The sequence below is a fragment of the Phaseolus vulgaris genome, chromosome 7 (genome assembly GCF_051622355.1).
Source record: "Phaseolus vulgaris cultivar YP4 chromosome 7, ASM5162235v1, whole genome shotgun sequence".
In the NCBI taxonomy this organism is placed as follows: domain Eukaryota; kingdom Viridiplantae; phylum Streptophyta; class Magnoliopsida; order Fabales; family Fabaceae; genus Phaseolus; species Phaseolus vulgaris.
This window is the reverse complement of record NC_143504.1, coordinates 7632605-7659478: the sequence shown is the minus strand read 5'-3', so window position 1 is coordinate 7659478 and position 26874 is coordinate 7632605. Positions and strand designations below refer to the sequence as shown.

The 26874-nt window shown below is 29.7% G+C and overlaps 1 protein-coding gene and 3 pseudogenes across 2 annotated transcripts; 2 read left to right on the top strand and 2 right to left on the bottom strand.

The window, feature by feature from the left end:
* Nucleotides 1-1913: 1913 nt before the first annotated feature.
* Nucleotides 1914-10053, bottom strand: LOC137828070 (polygalacturonase-like; annotated as a pseudogene).
* Nucleotides 2855-4540, top strand: LOC137827928 (polygalacturonase-like; annotated as a pseudogene).
* Nucleotides 10054-10220: 167 nt separating the features above from the next.
* On the top strand, nucleotides 10221-12082 carry LOC137828068 (polygalacturonase-like; annotated as a pseudogene).
* Nucleotides 12083-22338: 10256 nt separating this feature from the next.
* LOC137828683 (S-type anion channel SLAH2) lies at nucleotides 22339-26286 on the bottom strand. Of its 2 annotated transcripts, none has more exons than XM_068635359.2 (6): nucleotides 26093-26286; nucleotides 25199-25340; nucleotides 24573-25043; nucleotides 23584-24357; nucleotides 23392-23423; nucleotides 22339-23307 (listed from the first exon to the last, which is right to left on the bottom strand). In XM_068635359.2, the coding sequence occupies exons 2-6, from the start codon at nucleotides 25325-25327 to the stop codon at nucleotides 22983-22985; spliced, it is 1731 nt and encodes a 576-aa protein (XP_068491460.1). In that variant the 5' UTR covers nucleotides 25328-25340; nucleotides 26093-26286; the 3' UTR covers nucleotides 22339-22982. The 2 variants fall into 2 exon arrangements, with proteins under 2 accessions (XP_068491460.1, XP_068491457.1); XM_068635356.2 differs by having other exon boundaries at nucleotides 24573-25046; nucleotides 26093-26259.
* Between the last annotated feature and the right edge of the window lie 588 nt (nucleotides 26287-26874).

Below are 26874 nucleotides of genomic sequence, written 5' to 3'. Positions count from 1 at the left end.
AGTTTTGTAAATTTTTTTCAAGAAATAGTATTGATTAAGTTGAGAAGTCTTCACATCATAAAAATATAAAAGAGAAATTTAAATTATTTATATTTTCTTAAAGTTGGTTAAGTCCAATATGTGACTTTCTTTAAAAGTTAACTCATTATTTGTTTTAGTGATACATTAAACTATCACTATCTTTTTATATCCAATTTTTTATTTATTTTAAATATCGTTAAAATATCCGTAGATTTCTCTGGAAATTAAAATTTTGAAATTAAATAAGTCCTAAATTTTTTATTTTAAAGTATTTTCATTAAAATTATCATAGCAATATAATCTGCTCCAACCAGTTCATAAAAGTCATCCTTTGGCGGTGATATTTAAAACCCTATTTCAATAGTTGAAAAATTAATAGTTAACAAGTAATGTCTTGCATATGATTTTAATTATATCCTTCTAAATACACTTCGAGATGCACGTCAAAAGATCTGTACTTACGTATGCATGCATCTAATACATTTATAGTATATTTACGTATGCATTTATCTAATACATTTATAGCCTTTTATAAGAGAAAAGAAAAAACATAAAGGGTAAGTTAGTGAAAGAAAGATAATATCATAACACAATTTATCATAATGCATTTAAATAAGAATAATTATGAAAATAATTATTGTAATTCATCATTTTATCGGTTAAATACACTCACATTAACTTGAATAACAAATGAAGAAAATATCTAATTATGACTTCCATAAAATACATATTAAACAAGTTTTATAAAAAAATTAATACATTTATCATTTAGATATTTTTGAGCTTATGAGTTCAAGACATCTAAAATTTGAAACTCATAGCATGTTGAATGTGTAATAAACTTTCCCTTAACATCTTACCAATAACTGTCTTAATTTAGGTGACTTGGGCCACTATTGAAGCAAATGAGATTTCTTAATAGGTTTTAATACGAATACATTATTTCAAATTTTTTTATCTGCAATGAACTAATTACATTAAATAAAATGGGACAATTAAGGAATGTTCCAACCCATATACACAAAAATAGCTAGAAGCCTCCAAGTCAAAACTCATTACAACCCATCAACATACCATCTCAAAAACTATAAACATGCTACGCAGCCTTTGAATGAAATGACTTAAACAGAAAACCTAATTAGGAGCTAAAACATCACAAAAGGATGAACCATAACTAACAAAAAAAAGACAAAACCACAAGTTGTTTATAGAACTTAGTTTCTCTAGTAGTTTGCAGTTGTGGCAACATAATCCAAGAAGCACTACGCTTCAATATGCTATATGTTCTAGATGGACCACAATAAGTACATAGTTTCAAAAGTGAAACAACTCAAGCCCGAAAAGTGTTGGCAAGAGCACTCTCTCTTAATGTCAATGAATCATCCCAATTTATGACTTCAGTTTATATATCATAAAAAAACATGTCATCCACATATCCATCACATGTATAACACACAAATATTATTCAGTTAATAAATATTTTGTAATAATTTGATATTATATACAAAACATTCACATGATTTTACTTAGTAACACTGCTTGAATAAACTTATTAATGAAAAATATTGATTTATTAATATTCTAATCACAAACAATAACTAAGTGCATTAATTACAGCATGAAGAAAAAAATCTATAACCTTTCTTTAAAATGATTGAGAGTTCTAGATGTATTTATAAACCATTGTAAAAATAAAGAAATGTCCTTTTCTATTTAACAATAGTAATTATCTACATAATTTTCGTTATATATGAACTTTTTTCAAGTATTGATTAAAATATTTACAGCTACAACTAATTAATTTATTTCGTTATTCTCATTTAATAGGATATGTTTCTTACTTATGAAATAAATAAAATTTTATATATAAAAATTGTTTAAACAAATTTACATTATTGTTTTTTGTCATTATGAGCACGGTAAGGAGGAACCTTCTCTGTTGTTGTTGGCTTGACATTAACACGTGTATCTATTGTCAGAGCTCCTTTAGATGTGAGTTTAACATCAACTATCTCTACACCTTCACATGGTACGCAACTACTATAAGGTAGAATAACTCATTCTTTAGTTGTTGAAGTTCCCTTAATAAGCTTGATGAAAATTTTGCTTATCTTTACTTTTGATGGTTTCTAAATCACTACAACAATAAGAAGTTAGATAAAAGTTAGTCTTTTAAGCCACCTTAGTGTATGAAATATTTTGTTACTTAAATAATAACATCAAGGTTTACATGAATGGATAAGAGACTAAATACCTCTTTGGAACATTGGTTCCATGGACAATACTCTTGGTCTATGATGATAGGGTTCATAACATTATTCATGGTAATATTTTCAAATTTCATGTAAGTAACTATAATTTTTCTTGACTCATTAAGCCAAGCCTTAATCCTCACTCCATTGTCAGTTCCTTTCAAAAGTGCAATCCTTAGTTGTAATACCTTTAACAAGTTCTTCTTCCTTGTACTTCCCAAGGCCTCCAATACTAATACCACGACCAGGTCCACATTTCAAATTTTTGACCACTACTTGTTTGCAACTGTCACCTAGTTTAATAAAATATAATAATAGATTATTAACTAGTGATGTAAAATTAATATTTCATAACTAAATCCTAAAAATATACCAAACAACTAAAAAAAAGGAAAAACTTGATTGGATAATAGTTACTTATTAATGGTATTCAATTCTTTCGACTCCATTATAAATAAACTTAAAAAATACTCCAAACTTAACTACTAAAAAAATCAAAAGTGTGTTTTGAGATAAAAACACACAAAAAAAAAAATGAATTTCTCTTTTATTACAATATTTTTATATTTTTTTTAATTAATTTTGCTTTACTTCAATTTGCAAATACTCATATATCAAAATTTGGAGGAAAACCAAATGGAGATATAAGCAAGGTATAATTTTTTGGTATTGAATAAAACAAAATTGTCAAGTATACTAGAAAAAATGCATTTTATGTCAAATTATATTATATATGTTTGTTATCATCATCTTTGTATTTTACCAATTTGTGATTTGGATGTCCTTAAGGCTTTCACAAGTGTATGGGCCGAAGCATGTTCATCCACAACCGCTTCTAAAAGTGTGATTCCAAGGGGGACATATCAAATTACTCATGTAGAAGTAAAAGGTCCTAGCAAGGCTCCTATTGAAATTCAAGTTGATGGCACAATTAAATCACCTCCGAAACCAGAGGATGTTGGTGGTGACCAATGGCTCAGGATTGGTTATGTTGACCACTTAACGATATCTGGTAATGGAGTTTTTGATGGTCAGGGTGCAACTGCTTGGAAATAAAATGAGTGCAAAAAAATTTGATTGCAAACTACTTGGCATGGTAAATGAATATTATTTTCAAAATTCATATAAGAAGTAACATAACTTTCACACTTATCGAAAATATATTTCATTCACTTTTCTATTCTTTTATCAAATGTCAACAGAACTTCGGTTTTAATTTCATCAATAATTCCAATAGTTCGTGACATTACTAGCAAGGATAACAAACACTTTCATGTCAATGTTTTGGGTTGCAACAATTTCACATTCGATGGATTTAAAGTGAGTGCTCCAGGTGATAGCCACAACATTAATGGCATCCACATTGGAAGATCCACCGGTGTGAATGTTCTTAATACAGATATTGCCACTGGAGATGATTGTGTCTCAGTCGGTGACGGTAGCAGACAAGTACTTGTCCAAATTGTGAAGTGTGGACCTGGTCATGGTATTAGTATTGGAAGTCTTGGGAAGTACAAAGAAGAAGAGCATGTTGAAGGTATTACAGTTAAGGGTTGCACTTTGAAAGGAACTACAAATAGAGTGAGGATTAAGACATGGCCTAACGAGCCAAGATCAATTACAGTTAATGACATGAAATTTGAAGATATTACCATGGATAATATGCAGAACCCTATCATCATAGACCAAGAGTATTGTCCAAACAACCAATGCTCCAAAGGGGTAGTTAGTCTCCTATCCATTCATGCACATGTTGATGTTATTATTTAAGTAACAAAATATTTCATACACTAAAGTGGCTTAAAAGACTAACTTTTATCTCATTTTTTTTATTGTTGTGGTGATTCAAAGTCCATCAAAGTTTCCATCAAGGTATTAAGGGAACTTCAGCAACTGAAGAAGGAATTATTCTTGCTTGTAGTAGTGGTCTACCTTGTAAGGGTGTTGAGATAGGTGATGTTACACTCACATACAATGGAGCTCTGGTAATAGCTAGATGTACTAATGTCAAGCCAACAATAACAGGGAAAGCCCCTGCCTGCGGTGACGGTGCTACTGATACAAAGCAAAGTGATTCTGCTACTGATAAAAAGAAAAGTGATTCTACTACCGATAAAAAACAAAGTGGTTCTACTACGGATAAAAAAGAAAGCACTGATAAAAACCAGAGTACAGATAAAAAAGAAAGTATTGATAAAAAACAGAGCACGGATAAAAAACAAAGTACTGATAAAAAACATAGTAGTGATAAAAAACAAAAAGAGTAATGCAAGTTTGTTTAAACAATTTATATTTATAATATTTTATTTCTTTTAAAAGTGAGAAAGGCATCCATTAAACGAGGAGAAGAGTGAAATAAATTAGTTGTCATTTTTTTAATAAACACTTAAAATAAATTAAGATATACAATTCATATGTACGTACTTAGTCTTTAATAGTAATTTTTCTATTCTTATTGTTGTACTTGTAATATGTCTAAAACTCCTATCAATACTTGTTAAGGAAAAGTTCTTTGAAAGATTAACCTATAGGTATAAGTAGTGAATATATAAATTTTTTTTCTTGTAATTGATGCATTTAATTATTCTTTGTAATTAAAATATTATCAAATCAATATTTTTCATTTATCAGTTAGTTTATTGAAGTGCTATATTAAATTGATTATATAAGTAAAATCACGTGAATGTGAATGATTTGTATATAATATCAATTCATTACAAAATATTTATTTAACATCTAAGATAAAATCTGTAACCTTTGACTCAATATTTAGTTAAAATAAAACATTACAACTATTTGAGAGATATAACCAACAAAAGTGAAATACTCAATTTCTTTTATGATTGAACATGAATTTGTGAAATGGGTTTTATCCATTTTATCATTTGAAGAACGACTCTGATCAAAAAAAATTTTTTGACCAACATAAATAAGTGAAATACCGTGGAGATGTCGTGCCTTATATCATTGACATGGGTTATGTTGTTGCTTTATTTTTTGTATTGTTGTTTATGTATAAACTTTGGCTAAGAACTAGGCTTTTTGTACATGGGTTGGAATACCCCAAGTATTCCCATTTATATTATTCTTTATTGCTGATTAAAAAAAAAAAAACTTAAATAAATATAAATATTAAAATTAAATAAAATTAAAATTGATTATATCAACTTTAATTTTTACATTATTAATTTTATTAATTTTTATTATTCTAGTTTCAATTTATAATGGTCTTAGTTGACTCTAAGTTTTTTATTTAATTTTTTTTTCGAGAAAATAGTATTGATTAAGTTGAGAAGTCTTTACATAATAAAAATAATTTTTTATTTTTCAACTCATTAAAGAGAAATTTAATTTATTTATATTTTCTTAAAATTGGTTCAGTCCAATCAGTAACTTTTTTTAAAAGTTTCAATATCCGTTGATTTCAATCTCTGGAAATTAAAATATCCAAATTAAATAACTCCTTTTAAAGTATTTTCATTAAAATTATCATAGCTATATAATATTCTCCAACCAGGTCATAAAAGTCATTTGGCGGTGGTATTTAATAGTTAATAGTTGAAAAATTAATAGTTAACAAGTAATGTGTTGCATATGATTTTAATTATATCCTTCTAAATACACTTTGAGATGCACATCAAAAGGTCTATACTTACGTATGCATGTATTTAATACATTTATAGCATATTTACGTATGCATTTATCTAATACATTTATAGCCTTTTATAAGAGAAAAAAAAAACATAAGGGTAAGTTAGTGAAAGAAAGATACTATCATAACACAATCTATCATAATGCATTTTAAAAAGAATAATTTTGAAAATAATAATTCTAATTCATCATTTTATCGTGAAATGCAAAGGTTAAATACACTCACATTAGCTTGAATCACAAATAGAGAAAATTTCTAATGATGTCTTTCATAAAATACATATTAAACAAGTCTTATAAAAAAAACTAATACATTTATCATTTAGGTATTCTTTAGCTTATAAGTTTAGAAATAATTTTAGATTTATAGTGTTCCTGCTAGGGAGATGGGACCTAGAGAACTGTTGAAGTCTTCTTCTCCTTCCTTCGGTCGGGCAGGTGGCTGGGTGATGAGCTGGGATCCTTCTCTTTCTTCTGCTTACCCTTCGGCACTCGGGACTCGGTCGTCGGGTGAACACCGGATGGTGGGGGTACCTGCGAAGGCACTCCGACGCTCAAGTCAGTAAAGCGGGTGGTTAGCTCTCAGGTAGGTGAACAGTAATAATGACATACCAATTGTTCCTGCTAGGGAGATGGGACCTAGAGAACTGTTGAAGTCTTCTTCTCCTTCCTTCGGTCGGGCAGGTGGCTGGGTGATGAGCTGGGATCCTTCTCTTTCTTCTGCTTACCCTTCGACACTCGGGACTCGGTCGTCGGGTGAACACCGGATGGTGGGGGTACCTGCGAAGGCACTCCGACGCTCAAGTCAGTAAAGCGGGTGGTTAGCTCTCAAGTAGGTGAACAGTAATAATGACATACCTTACTCCTTGAAATGCGTGCTATTTATATTATTCTAGTGGGCCTACCTTGTTGGGCCCGTTTATCGAGGTGGATACCGCTTAGGGTTGCATTACCTAATTCTTGATGATGGATTAGCTTCACTGATCTCGGTTTGAGCGTTAGTTGTAATGGGGTTCGGCCATCGGCCAATTCCCATGGTAAGGGTCGGTCATCGGCCAAATACCTGTGGTCTTCGGCCGTCTAAGTTAAGTCTTCTAAGGTCTCGGCCTCTCGGCCAAGTCTCCAAAGGTCTCGGTCTCTCAGTCGTTCGGCCAAGTCTCCAGAGGTCTCGACCTCTCGGTCGTCTTGGCCTATCGGCCAAGTCTTCTAAGGTCTCGGCCTCTCGGTCGTCTCGGCCAAGTCTTCAAAGGTTTCGGCCCAAGGCCGGTCGGCCAAGTCTGCAAAGGTTTCGGCCTCTCGGCACAAGTCTTCAAAGGCTTCGGCCTCTCGGCACAAGTCTTCAAAGGTCTTGGCCAGGTTCTCATGGTCTCGGTCAGGCTGACACGGCATCGGGCAGCCAGGTGGGTCCCGATCTCTCCCCCGTACCGGTACATATAGCATGTCGAATGTGTAATAAATTTGTTTAACTTTTTACCAATCACTGTCTTAAATTATATTAAATTATGTGATTTAGGCCGAAGTCAATGATTTCCTAATAGGTTTTAATACTAATACATTATTCCAATTCTTTATCTGCAATGAACTAATTATATTAAATAAAATGGAAAATTAAGGAATGTCCCAACCCATATACACAAAAATAGCTAGAAACCTCCAACTCAAAATTCATTACAATCCAACAACATACCAACTTAAAAATCTATATACATGCTACGCAGCCTGTGGATGAAATGACTTAAACAGAAAACCTAACTAGAAGCCCAAAACATCACAAAATTATGAACCACAACTAACAAAAACAAAAAAGACAAATAACACAAGTTATCTAAAGAAATTAGTTTCTTTGGTAGTTTGCCGTTGTGGCAACCAAAATTCAAGAAGCACTAGGCTTCAATATGCTATGTGTTCTAGATGGACCACAATAAATACATGGTTGCAAAAGTGAAACAACTCAAGGCTCAAAAGTGTTGACAATATCAACACTATCCCTTAATGCCAATAAATCATCCCAATTCATGACTTCAGTTTATATATCATACAAAAACATGTCATCCACATATCCATCACATGTATAACACACACAAAAATATCATTCAATTAATAAATATTTTGTAATGATTTGATATTATATAAAAAAAATCACATTATTTTACATAGGTAATACTGCTTGAATAAACTTATTAGTAAAAAATATTGATTTATTAGTATTCTAATCACAAAGAATAACTAAGTGCATTCATTACAGCATGAAGAAAAAGTCTATAACCTTTCTTTAACATGATTGAGAGTTCTAGATGTATTTGTAAACATAAAGAAATGTCCTTTTCTATTTAACAATTATAATTATATATATAATTATCGTTATATATGAATTTGTTTCAAGTATCGATTAAAATATTTATAACTACAACTAATTAATTTATTTTATTATTTTTATTTAATACGATGATTTTTCTCACTTATGAAATAAATAAAATATTATATATATATATATATATATAAATTGTTTAAACAAATTTACATTATTGATTTTTGTCACTATGACCACTGTAGGCAGGGACTTTCTCTGTTGTTGTTGGCTTGACATTACCACATGTATATATTGTCAGAGCTCCCTTAGATGTGAGTTTAACATCAACTATTTTTACACCTTCACATGGTACACAACTACTATAAGCTAGAATCACTCATTCTTTAGTTGTTGAAGTTCCCTTAACATTATTCTTGATGAAAATTTTGTTTATCTTTACTTTTGATATTTCTGAATCACCACAATAATAAGAAATTAGATAAAAGTTAGTTTTTAAAGCCACCTTAGTGTGTGAAATATTTTGTTACTTAAATAATAACATCAAGGTTTACATGAATGGATAAGAGACTAAATACCTCTTTGGAACATTGGTTCCATGGACAATACTCTTGGTCTATGATGATAGGGTTCATAACATTATTCATGGTACATAATATTTTCAAATTTCATGTGAGTAACTATATTTTTTCCTTACTCATTAGGTTAAGTCTTAATCCTCACTCCATTGTCAGTTCCTTTCATAGTGCAATCCTTAGTTATAATACCTTCAACAAGTTCTTCTTCCTTATACTTTCGAAGGCTTCCAATACTAATACCACAACTAGGTCCACATACTTATCTGCAACCGTCACCTAGTCAAACACAATCATCCCCCGTGGCTATGTTTGTATTAAGAACATTCACACTGGTGGATCTTCCAATATGGATGCCATTAATATTGTGACCATAAGTTGGAGCACTAACTTTAAATGTGTTAAATGTGAATTTGTGACAACCTAAAACATTGACATGAAAGTGTTTTCTATCCTTGCTAGTAATGTCACAAACTATTGAATTATTAATGTAATTAAAACCAAAATTTTGTTGACATTTCATAAAAGAATAGAAAAGTGAATGAAATCTATTTTTGATAATGTTTAAGTATGTTACATCTTATATTAATTTTGACAATAATATTCATTTACCATGCGAAGTAGTTTGCAATCAAAGTTTTTTCAACTCTCATTTTTATTTTCAAGCAGTTGCACCTTGACCATAAAAAACTCCTTATACCTTGATTATTTAAACCTTCTTCATATCCTTCAACAATGGCAGAGGTTACCCCAATGTTTTCTTGCTTTAGCTCAGCATTTTCTTGTTTCAGCTCCTCCTCACTCTTAGATAAACGCTCTTTGTCTTGGATAAGTTGATTATTTGCTAGCTCGAGCTCCTGAAAACTAGATCTAGCCTCCCTCTGCTTTTCCTCAACTGATGTGAATTGTTTTTCCATCAACTTCAATTGTTCATCAATATCCTCGGCTATTTTTGGAAGCTTTCCTAACTTCCTTGACACTTTCTTTATGCAACTCCATCTAGGATTCCAGTGCCTTTATATGACTTTCGGTTTGAGCCAAAGCTAAGGCCTTAGAATGCAAGGTTAGATATGTCTCAACCTTATTATCCTTGAGATGTTCTTGGTTTTGACATTTAAGGTTTCTCGCTTTCTCTCATCCTTCAGCTCCCGGAGCGACCATATCCTTGTGGCGGTGGATAATGACCATACACCTTGCCATAGAGAGATGGCAACGCTCCACCAAACTTTACTTCGTTAGCTTGCATCTTCACATGCCATAGAAGATTAGACCCTTTGGTCGTGGTAGTAGACACATGTTCTATACAAGAAGCCAGACTCTCTTTTCCATGAAAGATAACACCTGGTGGAGGATCTGGAGCTGATCATGAGCTTGGCCTTCGTAAGGATGAAGGCATGATTTGATTAGGCATTGATGGCTCCTCGCCGACATAAACTCGGGTGCAAGGGAGGCCTTGGAATCCGAGTAGTCTTTTGTTGTTGCAGGGAGGAAGTAATGTCAACAATAGGTATGGAGCCATCATTGACTCTAGAGGAATCAACGATGCTCGAACGAGATCCAGGTAGAACCTTTGCACGCTTTGCAAAAGGTGGAGCGGGAAAGAGTCCCCTTATTTTCACTAATTTATTATTTGTATGTCTTTAAGGCTTTGACAAGTGCATGGGTTGAAGCATGTACATCCACAACTACTTCTAGAATTGTGATTCCAAGTGGGACATATCAAATGACCCATGTAGATGTAAAAGGTCCTTGCAAGGCTCCTATTGAAATTGAAGTTGATGGCACAATTAAAGCACCTGTGATGTTGGTGATGCACAATGGCTCAGGATTGGTTATGTTGACCACTTAACCATATCTGCTAATAAAGTTTATGATGGTCAAGGTGCAACTGCATGGAAACAAAATGAGTGTTCAAAAAAATTTGATTCCAAACTACTTGGCATGGTAAATGATATTATTCTCAAAATCCATATAAGATGTAATAACATAATTTGCGCATTTATCGAAAATATATTTCATTCACTTTTCTATTTTTGTATCAAATGTCAACAATACTTCGATTTTAATTACATCAATAGTTCGTGACATTACTAGCAATGATAGCAAACACTTTCATGTCAATGTTTTGGGTTGCAACAATTTCACATTTGACGGATTTAAAGTAAGTGCTTCAGGTGATAGCCACAACACTGATGGCATCCACATTGGAAGATCTAGCAGTGTGAATGTTCTTAATACAGTCATTGCCACTAGAGATGATTGTGTCTCAATGGGTGACAGTTGCAGTGTGGACCTGGTCATGGTATTAATACTGGAAGCCTTTGCAAGTACAAGGAAGAAGAGTTTGTTAAAGGTATTACAGTTAAGGGTTGCACTTTGAAAGGAACTGTGAATGGAGTGAGGATTAAGACATGGCCTAACGAGCTAGGAACAAGTTACTGATATGAAATTTTAAGATATTACCATGGATAATGTTTCAAACCCTGTTATCACAGTGCAAGAGTATTGTCCATGGAACCAATACTCCAAAGAGGTACTTGGTCTCCTATCCATTCATGTACATGTTGATGTTATTATTTAAGTAACCAAATATTTCATACACTAAGGTGGTTTAAAATAGTGACTTTTACCTCATTTTTTTATTGTTATGGTGATTCAAAATCCATCAAAAATAAAGATAAGAAAAGTTTCCATCAAAATGATATTAAGGGAACTTCAACAACTAAAGAAGGAATTGTTCTTTCTTGTAGTAATAGTGTACCATGTGTGAGTGTTGAGATAGGTGATGTTACACTCACATTTAGTGGAATCTGACAATAGCTAAATGTACTAATGTCAAGCCAACAATAACAAGGAGTCAGATAAAAAAACAAAGTGCTCTTACTACTGATAAAAAACAGAACACTTATAAAAAAAAAAAAAACAAAGTATTGGTAAAAAAAAAATAAGACAAATTTGTTTAAACAATTTATATTTACAATATTTTATTTCTTTTAAGAGTGAGAAAGACATTCCATTGAATGAGGAGAGCAATAAAATAAATTAGTTGTAATTTTTTTAATAAACACTTGAAATAAATTAAGGTATACAATTATTATTTACGTAAATAATCTTTAATAGTAAACTACTTGTAATATATGTATAAATATCCTATAATACTTGTCGTTAAAGAAAGATTTTTTAGAGGGTGTAAACTATAGGTATAAGTCGTGATTATATAATTTTTTTTTCTTGTAATTGATTCATTTAATTATTCTTTGTAATTAGAATATTGACAAATCAATATTTTTCATTTATCAGTTTATTGAAGTGGTTTATTAAATTGGTTATATAAGTAAAATCACGTGAATATCAATTTATTACAAAATATTTATTTAACATCTAAGACCAAATCTGTAACTTGACTCAATATTTAGTTAAAATAAAATAGTACAACTATTTGAGAGATATAACCAACAAAAGTGAAATACTCAATTTTTTTTTTTATGGTTGAAAATGAATTTGTGAAAATGACTTTATCCATTTTATCATTTTAAGAATGAGTCTGATCAAAATTTTATTGTTTTCATGACTCTTTTAATCTGCAAATTAAATAAGTTTAGATTGGGTGAAACATTATGGATTAAACCGTTTTATATAATAATAGTTACATGTTTCAAAAAATAAAAGTACTATATTAAAATATTAAAATGTATACATATATTATAATTTATATATCATATTATTATATCTAAAAATAAAATTAATTTCTCTAATAAAACTTTATTTTTAAAAGTAAATTTAATTTACTCTATTTTTAAAATTTATATGTCTATAAAGTTGTCCTTTATTCATTTTCACACATGTATATAAAAATCAAAAGCTTATACTTATAAATTTTTTATAATAAAATATTAAATAAATTTATCATATTTTAATAATTAAAAATAAGAACATACGTAAGAATGAGATAAATATATAAAATTTCATTCATACATATTCAAAAATTTAGATATATTATAGTTAATTGTCAACATAATATTTAAAAAAATATATAAAATAACCTTATAAGTTATAACATTTACATATTCAAAAAGTTAGATATATTACAATTAATAATCAACATAATTATTTTAAAAAATATATAAAATAACCTTATAAATTATAACATTAGTCAATGTTAATTAAATTTGTTGGTGTCAAATGTATAATCCAATACATTTACACGAACAATAAACAATCAAAGCTTATAAAATATAACAAAAAAAAACTAATAATTTAGAATAAAATAAAAGATAGACATAGAAATCCTAGGATGCAAGAAATAAAAGCCTGAAAATATAAGTTTTATTTTTATAAACATGTTTGTAAATAAATTTCTTCATTTAGACATCATCATTGCTTTGCTTTGGTACCTTTTAATTTAGGTTAAATTAATATTTATATTATCATTTTTTGTATTCTTTACTGCACTAATTATTTTATTAAATTAAAAAAATTCCTAACTTTAAAATGCCAATGTTTATGTAGATAAATTTATTTTTAATTAAAATATTTTTTATGTATTAAATTTATATAAAAGCAACAATTAAATAAGACTAAGAACATTAACAGAGACGTATGACAAAAATAATGTATTAACTTCATAGTTATAATAATACCAAACTAAAAAAAAATGTCACAACAAAATGAATAACTTCTTCAATAATAATATACAATAATATTGTAAATGTTACTTTATAGTTTTAGTTTTCAATTTAGATTTAATTAGAATTTTCATATTATAAATCATTACCGAAACAAGATTTTACATCGTTTTTTTCTCAAATATTATCACAAGAATTACTTCCTTATTTCTAAATTTTAAAATTAAAATTTTATATTAAACAGTTCATATCAAATTAACACCTCTAAAATATGTATAATATTTATATAACATTACAAAGTTATAATTATTTATTTCAATTCTATATTTACCAAAAATATAATGTGTGTTTCGTTTTAATTACATTTTGTCAAATTTTCTTTCTTTACTCATTTTTATTTATTTTTAAATTATCATTTTACTATTATTTTCTTTACTCCATTATTATTTTTATTCTTCTTTTCATTTATTTCTTAATGTTTTCAAATATTTATTTTAAATAATTTTAATACTAGAACTTCTTATTTAATTATATAAAAAAAAAATCTTACATTTAAACACTTTCATCAGTTCAATACTTAAATCATTTTAATTACATTTAATTAACAACTTTATGATCAGTAAAAATTTCAATATAATTTCCTAATTATTTTTACAAATATAAAAAATTACAGTTTATTAAAATATTACAATTACAAAAACATAAAACACAATTTTAAAAAATTCACATATACTATAAAATATTTATTCCAAGTAAACGTGGCCAAACCGATGCTATACTTTGCAATAATCTGAAAATAATATTTCTTGTGTACTGTCATAATGATATTTTTTTAAAATTTTTTCTTTTTCTGTTCATTTAAAGTGGACTCAGCTCTTATTTTTCGTCGGTCTAACACGAACTTATTCACGCAATTTATGTTTCTCGTTTCAACAGCGCTTTTTAATAAAATAAAAATAATTAATTATTATATTAAATAAATAAAAATTTCTTTTATAAAGTAAAAAATTAATTATATTTAAAATAATATTTATTATTAATAAAAAATTATAAAATAATTTTTAAACTGATATATAACAACATTATTAACGCTAATGAGACTAGTATATCACAAACTCTAGTTAATGCGATGAAAAATAAATTCAAAAGCACAGTAACGAGAAAAACACATTTCTTATCTTTATATGTTTAAAATTATTATTAACAATATTTTCACACAATAACTGATTTACATTCTTAAAGTATATAGTTATTTTTAATATTTATGTAATTTATTTTTTAATTTTAAAATATAATTAAAAGAAAAATATAAATATAAATATGTACAATATCTGAAGAGAAAAATTCTTTATATGTATATAGATGTTTTTTTTTGCACACTTATGATGTCTTATTGTTAGATATAAATGTTATTAATTTTATGGAATTTTTATCATCTTTTAGAATTTTTATAATGTATAACAACTGCCCTGCTATGTACTACTTCTTTATGGCATTTTTGGAAAGAGTATCCTATTCAGATTTAAAACGTTGATATAAAGTATATTTAACTTTTTTTAATATTATATATATATATATATATATAAAATTTTTAGTGTAACATCCTAAAAAAATATAACAATACAAGTTCTATTGATTTCTATAAAGATTTGGAGTTTTTTTGTCAAAATATTTTTATTACAAGATTATAATTTATAAAAATACAAATATTAACAATATAAGATTAAAAACTACATCTTAAAGCCCTCCAGACCCTATGACACCTATTTGATCATCTACGTAGTATGGTCATCCGAGTTTATGGCCCGACAAGAAAAACAAGAGTAAGATATTGAAAAGTAATTTCATAACATATCTAATTCATTAAAAAAAATCAATCAAACTAATAATTTATAAACATTTTTTTAAATGTTGTTATATAAAATTTCAATACTAATTTCATCATTTGTATAAAACCACGCATTGATCTATTTTCAATCACAATCATTCATTTCAATCCCACTTCGTCCTTCGGAAGACTCCTTAAGTATGCCCCTATCAGAGACTAACACCTGATTCAAAGATTACCAATCCAAGAGAACAAATCAGGTAAGTTCAAACATCCATATTGAGTGTCTATAGAGAGACACAGTGTGTATGGACTACCTCTCAACTTCTCTCCACATGATATCTTAATCTATATGACTTACATCATCAATGAAGCTAGAGGATCTATGTTAAAATAGTTTTTTCATACTTAATGCCACTAAACAACAACTCATACATTACCCCAAATGTACGACATCAATTTCATACAATTTTCATCATTCAAATATAATACATATGATTCAATCACATAATATTTAAAAATTCATACCATTCAATAAATTTTCCAACATCAAAAACAATATTTAACTTCCAAGCTATCAAGATATAATATTTATACATGTTCACACAACATAAAATCAAACAATTTTATCAAATGACATCTCTGCAAGAGAAATTCAAACTTGGAATCACGTCACATTCAGATCTTTTAGCCTAGGATACTATTGAAAGTTAAAGTTAGCTTCCTTTACCTGAGATTCCACTGATGGAAATTCTACCTCAAATAGGGGAACCATTCCAAAATTTAGGAACTAGAGCAAATTATCCAAATATTATTAAATTTTAGTATATGGTAAAACAAGTTGAGAGGAACATTTTTCTCAAATGTCCTCGTCAAGATTGATTACTAAATCATAAAGAAAAATGAACTTATTATGTTTGAAAATCTGATTAGGTAGAAATGTACCTGAACTCCTTACTACTGCATGACTTAATCAGATTTTGGAATATGAGGTATGAGAGAGAAAATGAAGAAAGAAGAGAGAGAAGGGAGAAAGAAGTGGAAAATGATGAATGGTGGGGGAGGGTTCTGGTTCTTTTTTTTTCTATGGCTGTTACATTTACGGCATTTTATGAAGTATGATATGATATCTCATTTCTTTTATCTTTGTGATGTGGTATAATATTTTAATAATATAAAATGAATAATTTTTATTTTTCATTCCAAAAATTAGATTGTTTTTCTTAATTTTATTATGTAATTAAATTTAATTAACTTAATTGTTGTACACTTTTTTTGTCTTTATAGCTTTATTTTATATTAATAATTATATTAAACTACATAAAAAATTAATTAATTAAGTATAGATAGAATTATTATCTTGATTCTTTTATTGAAAATGTCCATATCTAAATGACATATAGTAATACTAACGGTATCTAAAGAGTAATAAAATAACAACAATAAAAATAATAATAACTGACAAAATATGATAAAAACAATGAAAATAGTATTTTTCTATAAAAAAAAAAAATAACTACCTCAAACAAATTGAAGTTTTTCTCATATTTCTCATTAATTTAATCTTTTACTTAAATGTCAGCCATATTATTATTAACGTAAATTTAAACATAATTAAAAAAAACTAGCATACAATAAGAAATCAGACAAGTAGGTTAAAAGTTCATGTAATGGCAGAATGTCTATTATAAGCTAGTCCGTCTTATCAAATTTTTTTATTTATATTTATATATGTTTTCTACAATTAAATAATTTGTTTTTGAGTTATTTTCCAATTTAAAGGTCCAATTTTTATTTAAAAATTAGAAATATAAGCCGTAATTCTCTTGGAAATTTCTAATGCATATATAACAGTTATTTCGAGATGTGTCAGCCAAAACATGAAGAAAAATTAGACTCATTAACTTTGTCTTTTAAAAATTTATTGTTTTTTGTCCTTTCTAGATTGTTAAATAGTACATATAAAAACTTAATCCATGATTTAGATTAGTATATTCCAATTAATACTATTCCTAATATTTCCATTCTGGTGAAGAGAGAAGTGTGCATATAATCAAGAGGACTCATTTTCTTAAAAACATGACTACTTGCACTACACAGTTAAAAGATCTGTTCATGACTTGAGAAATTAGGACATAAATATTATTTTTAATCCAAAATTTTAAGATAATAAATTCGTGCACCTATTTTCTTATATTTCGCTCGTCTGATTTGTTTTTATAGAATGTGTAATTTTTATTTCATTTTGAATTTCTAACATATTAATTATTTTATCTCACTTTTTCTTTAAACTCAACTCCAAAGCACTATTCACTTCACATAATATACATGCGATTTATCTACTGTTCAATAAAATATTTGGTTAAAAGGAGTAGAAAGATTCTTTGTTAATTACTTGTTCGGTTTTATGCATATGATCTTTGGAGAAAAGAATATGAACACAAGATTGTAATCCTTTGAGGATTTCCCGTGCTTTTCTGTCATACATCAGAAATAATTTTGCTGGAATAGAAGATCGATCATATTTTTTTTTATTACAAAGTGGATTTTAAGTCTAATTCAATCCCATAAAATCGGTTAATGAGATTGAGATTTGCACCCACTTATATACAATAAAAAACTCTAATCTCTAGTCATGGGATCTCCAACATTTCTTTCTGTATTCAGAATTCTTCGAAATGCAAAAGCTTCATGATATTTTTATATTTATTAAAAAATATATGCATGGTATAAAAAACAATGCATGAATGGAATGGGGTTATTTAAGTTATTGCATCGTTTTGTAAGATATTTGAATGCAGTGAGTGCAATTTGCTGAGCTGAACATTGAAGTGAAATTATTCGGTGTGAATTGGTAAACAGTAGGAAGCTTGGAAGGTAGCATAGTATAGCTACTTATATGTATCAGTAACAGTTTGTAGCAGTTTTGAGACACCATCTTATATTCTGAATGGTTTAGATGTTCCTTTTCTTTTCTTGGCTATATATTGCCAGCATATTGACAGGAACAAGTTATTAATCTTGGATATACTGAAATTTTGATATAGCCAAACAATACTCCTATGATGTTGGTTATTGCTACCATACATTCATGCACCCCTAGAACTAGAACTAGGATCCCTTTAAGATCCTTTTTTATGTTACTGTTTAGAATAGGAAGATTGTAGTCTTTATTTATAGAATCGTAGTGAATTTTTTATATTGAATTTGGATTACGATGACTCATTGAGTTAATTTTGATATTATTAGAACATTTTCTATTATAATTATGTTAATCATGTCATGCAGCACAGGACGCTTGTTAGATCTTGAAAATTAGTTTCGACTACTTTGTCATCTAGGAGTTATTCTAATGATTGTTAGAGATCTCACATCGACTACATCAACTAGAGATTAGAATCTTTCATTGTATATAAGTGAGTATAAATTTAAACTCATGAGCCGGTTTTATGGAGTTGAGTTAGACTTAAAATTCACTTCTTAACAATGATGACACAATTCTCATAATCTAATCTAACATTGTGTACAACTTTTCCTCTACTATTTCTTTTAATTTACTTTTATGGTATCATGATGTATTTACCTGAGTGTTGTTTAGACAGAAGGAGTTTTGGTACCGTATAATACAGTATACAAATTCAATTTCCACGTGCTTCGAGTCTTAAAAACACGATGAGAATGAAAGACACGATAATCTTTGATATCTTCACATCTATTATGAAACTATTCATTTCTCTGCTGTATTCATATATAGATTAGTTAAAGTGATTTTTTTCATTACACAAAAAAGTTGAAAGCAATTTTACAACTTAGCAAAGTAGGTGTTGGCATAATAAGTTGACATATATAATAGAAAATTTGATGATTCATGCAATGAGTACCCAAATCCTCTATTTCAAATTCTGTAATTCATTGCATCCAAGTCATTTTCGGAGTTGCGAATCCTAAAGCCACCAGATGGTCCCCCAACCTCCTACATTTACCCTCTTTTGTCATAGCTGTCGCTTAAGAACTGCAAGAATATTTTATTAATTTAATCCATTTTTTTTAATTTAAAAAAAAAAGTGGTAACTCATTAATTGAAGTTATGATAACTATCAAAAAGTCAAATGGTTTAAGCGATTTTATCTAAAAAAAAATAATGTTAGGTTCGATTATTATAGGTAAAAAAGAGTATGTATAATCTATTAAAATCTAATTAAATCCTTCCAATAGATTAATTTCAACCAAAATGAATTCTATAAGATTTATATAATGAAACTCACAAAAAAACATCACCAAGAAGAATAATCTAAAATTAAGTTTATCAGTAGTAATACCTATTACCTTAACTCTTAATTCTAGGACTCTAGGATGGTACGGCCTATTGGATCATATTGGGTCATTAACAGTTGATTAGTTCATTTCTTTCTGCACCCCATGATTTTTTCCTGCACCTCATATTTTCAAAAATTTAAAAATATCTATTTCAGATTTTACTATCTGAAATACAAATTTCGAATTATATAGAATATGTAATCTAAAATATAAATTTGGATTATAAATTATGTAATTCAAAATAAAAAGAAAAAGTATATTTCGGATTGTATAATCTATTCTATTCATTACACATTGTATTTCATATCACACATCTTAAAATATAATTTTATACTTTAGATTTTATAATTTAAAATATTAAAAATTAAAAATTTTAACTTTTGAATTTTATTATCTGAAAGGTTTTTAGATTTCACATTCTAGAATTAACAAAAAATATTTAAAAACAATTTGAATATTTTCTAAAATATGTGTGCAGGACAAAAAAATCGTCTGGATACTGTTGGACTTTAATGGAGTTTGGTTACCACTGTACTTCATGACAACAAATAGGGTAACTTGGTATACTTCTAAAGAAAATTAATGTGAATTTAGTGAAGGAATATTAATATTATTGACCAACAAATTAGCTTAGAATCTAGTTGTTACTAAATGATTATTTTTATGTTAAAAGATGAAGAGGATAAGAAACAATAGATCCTTCCAACACATTACACCAACCTTAGCTATTTATCTTTTAACTGATATTTATCCATCTACTATAACACATAAAGAGAGCTAGTCCTTCTTCCACTAGTTCTTAATATAAACATTGACCAATGAGGAAACATAGCAAGGATACTCATAAGATAAGATGCATTTTCATTGTTCGAATGGATTACTACAATCACACAAATGATTTCTTTTAGAATCCATTTTTTCAGTCACAAACACATATGGTGAACATGTGGATAACTAAGCAAATATTATACAATAAAAAGAAAGAATGGGGGGTTATGAAGAAAGATGTGTAAGAAATGCATATTCAACATGTTTTTTCTGTACATTGCATTGGTTTATCACTTTTGCTAATAAAACTGCCAGAAGATTCAAACAGATTATCAATATATAATTTGTTTGCAACTCTCATAGTTTGATCCGAGAAGCATTAGGGTGAATCCTAGATAAGAGTACATGATGAGGAAAGTTCATGGACATGAAGTTGCTGAAATAGCTTTATAAAACTTTCTTTTAGCGAACAGTATTTTTCTACTTTAATATATTGTTTCTAAAATTAAGTAAATTTCAAATAAAAAATATTTATCTCTAAACTTAATTACTCATTATCATTTGCATCCTTAAATATATATGTTAATAACATTTCCCAAATCAACCACTTTTATTTTTGTGCAAATGTAATTAACATATTGCACTTTCATGAACTTTTAAAAAAAAAAAGTTTACATTGCACCTTCAACCTTGGTAGACTTTATAAAACTTTTAGTTTGAGGATTAATATCATAAAATTATATACTTTTATGGAGTGTTTCTTTACATTTTTTTCTTAATATTTATTGTATATGATGTTTATAAGGTGAGATTTACATTTACTTATATACTATGAAAAGTTTTTATATCTAGTAAGTGACCTGACAAAGTCAACCAACTCTTTGTTAAAATGGATTTTAAATAACTCTTATACCATATTAAGAAGTGGATTTAAACTCAACTTAATCTTATAAAACTAACTTATAAGTAATGTTTACATCTGAGTTATCATTTGATGACAACTTGAAATTGAGATAAATTCAATGCATAAGTAATACAGTTCGGTTCATCCTGATTAATTATTTATTATATTTGATGAATTGCATTTAAATTTTTAAATAAGATAGAGATTTGCATGAATTTTAACTCAAATTCTTTACATTTACATTCCAGATTTAATTGCGGAGTATTATCTGTGTTTATTTAGTATATATTTCTGTAATTCCAAAGCCATGCACCATCTAAATAAAAATAATCTGACAAGTTTTCTCTAACTAAGTGATACCGATTGCCGTGAAGTTTCTGGTTAGAAGTTCATGAAAATATTCATCTTTATTAACTTTTGAATCAGATTAGACAATCCTAAAAGTTTTAACCTCTGAAGAGTGTATAAAGATTTCCTCTGTTCTTCAATCATGTTCCCTTGTGACGTAATTATTCAACAGTATTACTCTTGACAATATGCACTGGACATTGCTATTTGTTCTGTTTTTTCCACAAGAACCTTCAAATGTTAATTTTAACATACATGGTCATTGGAAAATTGATGAAACCATTACTTTATAGTAAGAGTGTGTCATTTTAGTCTTTAACTTTGCAAAATTCTCCTTTAGATTCTGACTTTCCAAAACGTTATTCATTTTAGTTTTTTTTTTTTTCACTTCGTTTTCCATTGTTCTTTAGCGCAAAAAAGTCTATCATTTTGTAAACTCAAGGACTAAAGTGAAGATTTCATATAATTAGGAAGTAAAATAGTCAGCATTTACATTGTCAGGGATTACTCAAGAAAAATCTAAAACTTTCACTCATGTCTGATGGCATTTCATGAAGGTCTTCTTGAATCATATGATAAAAAGTGGTGCGGAAGCTATGAAGGTGTGTGGGCAAGATCCTCCTAAGAGTGGTGTTGATCTTGAAGGTGCATGATATGTATGAAACTAGGGAGGTTCGGCCAACCCAAGGAGAGGTGAAGGAGATGAAGTTTAGAGCCTAGAATTCTAGGGAGAAGCAAAGCTTGGCACAAAATGGCAGCATAACTTTACTCACAATAAACTTGAAAATACAAGGTGTAGGCTCCTCCTTTTATAGGCTAAGGAGGACCATAATGCAACCCTAATGCTAGCCAAATGAAATGTAAATGTGAAGCACATGGGTGCACATGGCACATGGGTGCACAAATGAGCACATGGGGAGGGGTGTGTCTAGTTTTTATGCTCACCCCCTCCATGGGCTTTCTAGACCGGCCTTGGTAAATTTAGAGATTTTTTTAGAAACTCTAAGTTTACCTAGGTTGGTGTTTTAGGTGCCAAAATTAATTCTAAGAAAATTACAAATAAAGTTCCTATGCTAATTTTGACAAGAAATTAAAGTCTACTCTACACTAGAGTTTATGGCATTTGAACATGTAAAAGAACGTCTTCTTGGATCCTCTTGGCCATACCTCTATGGTTGGCCCAAATCTACCCTTTGGTGGGCTTGCATGTGGGCTTGTGCTTGGGCCTCTTCCATCAATGTCCCTCACATGTCTCACCATCAAAGGTAAATTATTAGTAAAAGTGTTGGTTGCCTCATTATCTTCTTACTCGTTCGAGACATCTAAGTACTCATGTGGATGATGAAGTCCTTGAAATATTGGAGTGTGTTTTGTCAGACAAGCTTCTAAACTAAATCACTTTTATCCGAGTTCAAGTAATTTTCAGTCTTTTTGGCACGACTCCCAAGTCCTAAAGGGAAGCATTTCTTCTGTGTTTTTCGCTTTCTCTCACTTGTGGCAATGGCAAGGTCATTGGGAAAGAGGTCTTGGATGACAAAGGCATGCACTATAGTCGAGACAAGCACTGTTGTTACTATGAATGTAGAAATAAGACTCAATATTACACTCAAAGCTTGAGTAAATGCATTTGTGACTTGATTTGTGTAGTTTATGGTAGCAATTGCTGCAGCAGTCACTGGAAAAGTGTAGGCCCACCATGAGATTGAGAATCTGCACAATCACATACTATGTGTCAGAAAAAATCAGCATAATGGAATAGCCAGTGTTATAGATATTAACAAGAGTGTAGCTTACTTGAGTCCTCTGAAAAGATTGACCCGAACAGCCTGCAAAAGCATATGAAGTGAAACCAATAAGCCACTTGAATACTAAAATCATTAATTGTGTAATGCAAAAGTTGTGCAAGCTATATTAGCCCTTTTTTCTAGACAATGAAAACTTGGAAAAAACTATTGTCATTATGCATATAGTGAGACAAAAGCTTACCAGCGTGAGATATAGGAACATGGAAGTGAAATAGAAAATCCGTGATTCAAAATGAAAAGAACCCTGAATCTTAGCCAATGCCATAGCAGCAACACTAGGTGGTGCAACCAAAAGAAAGAACACTGGATGGAGGTCCCTGGGAATGGTCTTATTTGTTGGAAGCATCTGTGAGAGAGTTACAAATATCACCATATAGTGTGCAAGTCCAATAGTAAAGAAGAAAATAGGCCCTTCTTTTAGGCCCATAGATGCACCCAATAAGGCTCCCACAAAATTTCCAACAATTGATAGCATATTTGTTGGATTGGCAACCTTTGAGAGCATCCTTTTGCCCCCAAACATCCACTGGCCATAAATTTTGAGCATAAGGAAGAACAATGGAGTCATTAGAATGTACCAAACTGCATGATGCAATTCTTTGGCAACTGATGAAGGAACTCCAAGAGCTAAGAACAAGAGGGATATCCATGGGGCAAAGAAGAAGTTAACACGAACTGCATGATGGTACTCGCGGCGAACTGCTTCAAAATACAGAACTATTTTGAAGAGATAGATGGCGAAAATAGTAGCAACAACAGCTATTGAGATAAGCCATAGGATGAAATTTATTTTCGGAGTTATGTGAAGAAATTCAGTGGAGGGTGACGCGGCCAATGCTTTCCATAGAATTGCTTGACTGCTAACTCCAAGACAAATACCAAAAGATGAAACCGGAAACCGAAGAAGGAATGGCCACTGCTTGTCCTGAGGATGCACCATCTCTTCTGAAGACTTCTGCTGGAGTAAATCAAAGTAAAATCACGTTAGGCAAACGCCAATGGCTTACTTACTTATGTAACAGTGAGTGTCAAAAAAGAATAAGGGTAATTTGAAAAATGGTTTACTTATTTCAATATAAGACTCAAATAGTTGCAATATTAGCAAAAACTGCATTGAAGGATTTCTAAGATGTGGAATATTTGTTACACAAGAAGAATATGAATGCATACCTTAGAAGTTTGTACCTGTAGACCATCCAATGTTTTCAAGAACAAATCAACAGGTAAAGGCTTCTTAGTGTTGCTTAAGTTGTTATCCTCTTCTACACTTTGTGTATGTACCCTTCCACGCAGAATTGAAAATTTCGTCTCAAGTTTACTGGACCATGTTTTGAAAAAGTTAGTTCTCTCATCGTTCAAGCTTTTGATGCTTTCATGATTCGTAAAATTCACTAAGCTTGCTGCCTCTGGTTGCATACTGCCGTTTGGCATTGATTGTGATGGCAATCGTGGCTTGGAGTATGTAGTGGTTGATTGAGAAGAGAAAATGGGAGCACCATTGCTACTATGATCAGTTTCCCCACTATAGGGAACTCTTATGGTGCCATGTAGCTGAACCTCTTCACAATTGAATGGCATGTTGATAGATACCGAATGTTCATGTTCATCACCTTGGCCTCCTGCTATTTGTTTTTCACTTTCCTGCTATTGGAAACAAATATCCTAAATTTTAATCACCAAAATGGATGTAGTTATTGTATAATACTCCTAGTTTTATTTAGTTTCATCAAAAGGGACTAATCTCCTGAAATTTATTTTCAAGTTTGCAAACTCACAGTAACAATAACGAGTCTTACTTTGAAAGAAAAGCTTTTTTTCACGTCAACAGTGTCAAAGTTGGCTACATCATTTGATATATGTTGAACTAGTGATGGAACTTTAGGCAAGGCATGCCCTTCTGTTTCACGGCTGAGGTTGTTTTCCATGCTAGGCCAAAACCTGCAAAAAAGTATAAAAATTAATGAGTTTACTGATATGTGAAGGAGTCATTTTAGTTCTCAAGGAATTTATTGCATTACACATACAAATAACCATTTCAGTTACAGAGGCTCTAACGTTAGCATGCATCGATATGTTTTGAATCTCATCCTTATCACTGATTTAGAGGACAACCTCGGACAGAGAAATGACTAGATACTAGTCACAAAGCATATGTTGGCCATAAATTTTGTCATTTCCTCGATAGATCATTAGGATCTCCCTGTATCATATTTTATATATATATATATATATATATATATATATATATATATATACGCTCTTGCCCCCTCTTTAAGAAATGTTTCATAGTAATACAAAAGGGTTGGATACTCTTCATTAGGTAAAGTAAAAATCATATGAATCTTGTATTCATACTAAAAATCTGAACTTCTGTCAAAGTCGGCTTATTCTCTTATGAAACTCACCATAGTGGAGAGTAAATTGAATAGAGTAAATTCTCTTACTCTTTCCCCATAAATACAATACTACAACTACTACTATTTTATAAAATCTGTTTTCATAGCCTTGAAAATGGAAGATATGAAGCGGCCATTATGTTCCATGAAGAGGGAACAAAAGTTAATGGCCACAAAGGACCATTGCACACTTTCATGGTCCAGAATATACATAAGTGTGCAGAATGCAGAACTTGCAACTCCTAACCCGTTAGAAAGGCAATAAAAAACATATATATGAATGAGGATTTGAACCTTTTTACACTCTGTATCAGAGGCACAGATATAGAACTAAGGAAGCAGAAATTTCAGAAGAGAAGAAGATGCAAAGAGAACACAGAAACGAAGTTAGAAAAAATCTTCTGGGGAAGCAACCATGTGCTTCTTGAAGAAAAATGAAGAGTGTGGAGAAGGCATGCGTGAGAGATCATAAGAGAAGGAGATTATATAGTATGCAAGACTACGGTGGCCGTAATATTCTTGCAGCCATTACGTCAAAAGCACTTTACTAGTGATAACAACAGCTGCTTATTTTGACAAATGCGTGGCCACATTGAAAGACAAGTATGGAAAAATTTTGGTTAGTCAGATTATGTCATACACCATAGATGAGTCCATGAATACAGTAAAATAACCATAGAACAAAAAAAAAAAAGCAAAGGACATATAATATAATTAAGCTTCAAATTTCTAGGTCAGTGCATGTCTCAATTTTGTACCCATCACCTAACATTTCAGTGACGTCAGAATTAAATATAGTAGTAAAATAGAACCAAAAATTCCTTTTTCCAACGAAAAATTATAATTTGATACCATATAAAATAAAAGACATTTACTTTACAACCTTACCAATATAATAATATATTAATAATTTATATTAAAATATTAAATGATAGTATTTAAGAATGTCAATGTATCATCTCCTTTTCGAACAGGGTTTCACCACTACCACTTAAGCTAGCCCTTATTAGCATATATTGTAATATTCTAGTATTTTCCTTGTCATCTCCCAATACAAACCCAAAATGGACAAAAAA

Coding starts and splice junctions, on each gene's coding strand:
- LOC137828683 (XM_068635356.2), bottom strand. CDS start 25,327: ATGGAAAACAACCTCAGCCGTGAAACAGAAGGGCATGCCTTGCCTAAA. Junction 25,047..25,198: donor AAAAAAGCTTTTCTTTCAAA/GTAAGACTCGTT, acceptor TGTTTCCAATAG/CAGGAAAGTGAAAAACAAAT. Junction 23,424..23,583: donor TGTTCCTATATCTCACGCTG/GTAAGCTTTTGT, acceptor ATGCTTTTGCAG/GCTGTTCGGGTCAATCTTTT.